This window comes from Medicago truncatula, chromosome 5, assembly GCF_003473485.1.
Source record: "Medicago truncatula cultivar Jemalong A17 chromosome 5, MtrunA17r5.0-ANR, whole genome shotgun sequence".
Classification (NCBI taxonomy): domain Eukaryota; kingdom Viridiplantae; phylum Streptophyta; class Magnoliopsida; order Fabales; family Fabaceae; genus Medicago; species Medicago truncatula.
The window spans coordinates 13,082,713-13,085,724 of NC_053046.1; the positions used below are offsets into that span (position 1 = coordinate 13,082,713).

Below are 3,012 nucleotides of genomic sequence, written 5' to 3' on the forward strand. Positions count from 1 at the left end.
GATATTAATTTAAGTGCCAAGTACATATTATTAATTATGGAGTACAATTTAAAAAATTACATTAAAAATTGAAAGTGAATTATTTTTATCAAATAGTCTAGTAGTGAGAATCACAAACCTTAAGTGTGGATAAGTAGCGAACATTGAAATCGAATATGTGTCTCAACATATCAAATGTCTATGCAACTATCAAGAGAGTTGTACTTACGAGATAAATTGAAACTGATATTTATTGAAGGATTTTTTTTCTTTTGCAAATGTGACACTTGTTATGAAGTAAAAGGAGAAATAATTTTTATATTAGTATTTTCTTATTTCTTAAGAGTTTAAACTATGGTGATTTAACATTTCAACTCCTTTTAACTTAAAGAACTTGTTATCGTAGCATGGAAAAGTCGTAATATGAAACATTGGAATGAGATTGATGACAATGTACTGCCACTTTACTCAACAATGACAATAAGTTAAATCTAAGGCTCTGTTTGGATTGATGGAAGAGAGTGGAACGGAACGGTATTTAAATGAGCGGAATGGAATGGAACGGAACGGAATGGAATGGAATATGGATTCCATTCCATTGTTTGGATATTTTACAATTTAATAGAACAAGGTTCCCACTCCATTGTTTAGATAATGGATGGAATAAAATAAGTTACAATATTTTTTTTCCATTTTTACCCTTATAAAATAAGTTCCATATTATGATTATTTATTCATATATGTATCAAACAATGGCTAATATCACTGACTGAATGTAACGAGAAAAATCATAGACTAAGAAACATCATAGACTAATAAAGAAAACATCATAGACAAGAAACATTATCCTGTCAAAATGCAATAGTTGATAATTAACATGTACTTGCATGAGTAATGTTAGAATCCAAACAGAACAAAATAACAGTGCTTGTCTTTTTTTTTTTCCCCACCAAAACAAGCTTTTCTTGCTTCTACAAAAATGGCTTTTTAAACCTCTCAAAAAGCTAACAAACAAAAGAGTTTCTTTTCAACCAACATTAGCTGTTAATAACAAAATAAGTAAAGCATGGGTTCACTGCAGATCATAATACTCTTCTTCAAGGATAGTTCGGCACAATGTAAGGTAACATTTCCTTACGCTTATCAACTGGAATTCCATTAAAAGCTTTCAATGCTTCTGGATGTTGAACAAGGTGCATGTAGACACAAGGCAAGGAAGCTTCTTCAACACCAATCTCGACCAAGTTAGCCCAAACATCTTCAGCACTAGAACTCTTATTCTGTTTGACCAACTCTGCAGTGTTCAGTTCAAACATCTCAGCCATTTTCTTAAAAGTCTTAGCAATTTCGCTCATGCTTGTCTCATCTTCATCCACCTTTCTTGCAGTTTCTTATTCCTAGATGATGGTACATCTTGAGGCTTCCTAATAGAAGGTCTTTTAGGAGAACCATTGGGATCAAATTCTTCATCAACTTCAAATCCCTCCAAAGTAACTTCATTGGTTTCAACCAAATGGTCTATATCCTCAATGGTTGGACCGTAATTTTTTTTAGCACTAGCAGCTTTTTTTGCTCTCATTTCAAATCATGTATCTTCATCATCTCCTGTTGCTCGATCTTTCCCAAAAAGAGTTGCTAGTTTATCATAAAACATAATAGGCTTATTTTTCCACTCAGCAGCTACGGGTTTTGTCTACAATTTCGTAAATTAAACAAAGTGTTACATAAAAAAAAAAACTTATCATGTACACTTGATAAAAAAAATACTTCAGTTGAAGTAAATAATACCTTAATTAGACTTTCCCAGACTTCATCTTCAGCAATCCACATATTTGTCTCTGCATTCCATGCAAACCCACTCAGACCATTCTTGAAAACATCATAACAAGGATTGAACTTTGCTTTGATATTTTTCATGTGATCTTTAATCTTGTCTTTAGTAATTAGCTTGTCTGAAAAGTGAGTTTTCAGCTCTTGAAAAATACTATCCATTGCAAATGATGTCAGACTGTTACCATTTTTATTTCCCAGAGTATGTTGATGCAAATATGCATCAATCAATACCTCATCCATAGCTAAAGTCCAATTACAAGTATCAGGACCTTTGCATTTCCTTGGCCTCTTTGAACTTTCTTCCATATCTAATATTAAAAAAAAACAAACGACATTGTTATCATAGTTTTTGGGTGCCAAGCCATTAATTGGACTTGAACCTTTTGACCGTTGATATCTCTCTTTTTTCTTGGGAAGGGTAAAAGGAGAAAAACCCTTAAAAAGTTCTAGATTCGGGGATCGTTTTTGCTACGGGAAGGTGTTAGGCACCCGGAGCGATTATGGTATTCCATAAGAACCGTTCTCCTAAGTTTATTTCTACGCTTTAGTTTTATTGCTTATTTGTAAAAATGAAGGTGTGATTAGTGAAGAATGGGGGTGAGAAGAAGTAGAATTTGATTTTATTTCGGCTTGGAGGAGTTTTGACTCATTGCCTACGTACCCTTTTAAGGGATCAAAACCGATCGTAGTTCATTCTCAAAAAATAGCTTTTGTTTTTGTTGGTTGATTTTAAGTTTGAAAAAGGAATTTTGGAAGAATAGAGATGAGAGGCCTCAAGGGCATAAGATTTGGAAAATGTGAGGTGGAATTAATCGTTTTGCTAAATGAAATCTAAGTATGGTTAAAGTTCATTAAAAGTTTTACTTAAGAAAATAAAAGGGAAAAGTTATTGGAGTTTTGACTCCATTTTTCATAAAAATATTTGAAGTGAATTTATTTGCATATTTTTTGGAAAAAATTGGATTTTCTCTAAGTGTTCAAAACTAAACGTTCATCTAATCATGCAATCCTAGCCATACATCTATGCATACAATCCTAAGCATACATCTAGGGTGAGTGTGTGCGTGTCGGTGCGTCATAGTGTCCATAGTCCATATTACAAAAATTGCCTAAATACATTCTATGGCCCCTTTGCCAAGCTACAAACCAATGATAACAAATTACATCACCAAATGAATTAAAACTTGCAAAGATAAATGC

General features: G+C 32.8%; 1 protein-coding gene across 1 annotated transcript; it reads right to left on the reverse strand.

Annotated features, from left to right (window-relative positions):
- Positions 1–910: 910 nt before the first annotated feature.
- On the reverse strand, positions 911–2,129 carry LOC112421687 (uncharacterized). The gene is made up of 2 exons (XM_039834805.1): positions 1,768–2,129; positions 911–1,672 (listed from the first exon to the last, which is right to left on the reverse strand). Exons 1-2 carry the CDS (start codon positions 2,116–2,118, stop codon positions 1,565–1,567), a joined length of 459 nt encoding a protein of 152 aa, XP_039690739.1. The 5' UTR covers positions 2,119–2,129; the 3' UTR covers positions 911–1,564.
- Positions 2,130–3,012: the final 883 nt, after the last annotated feature.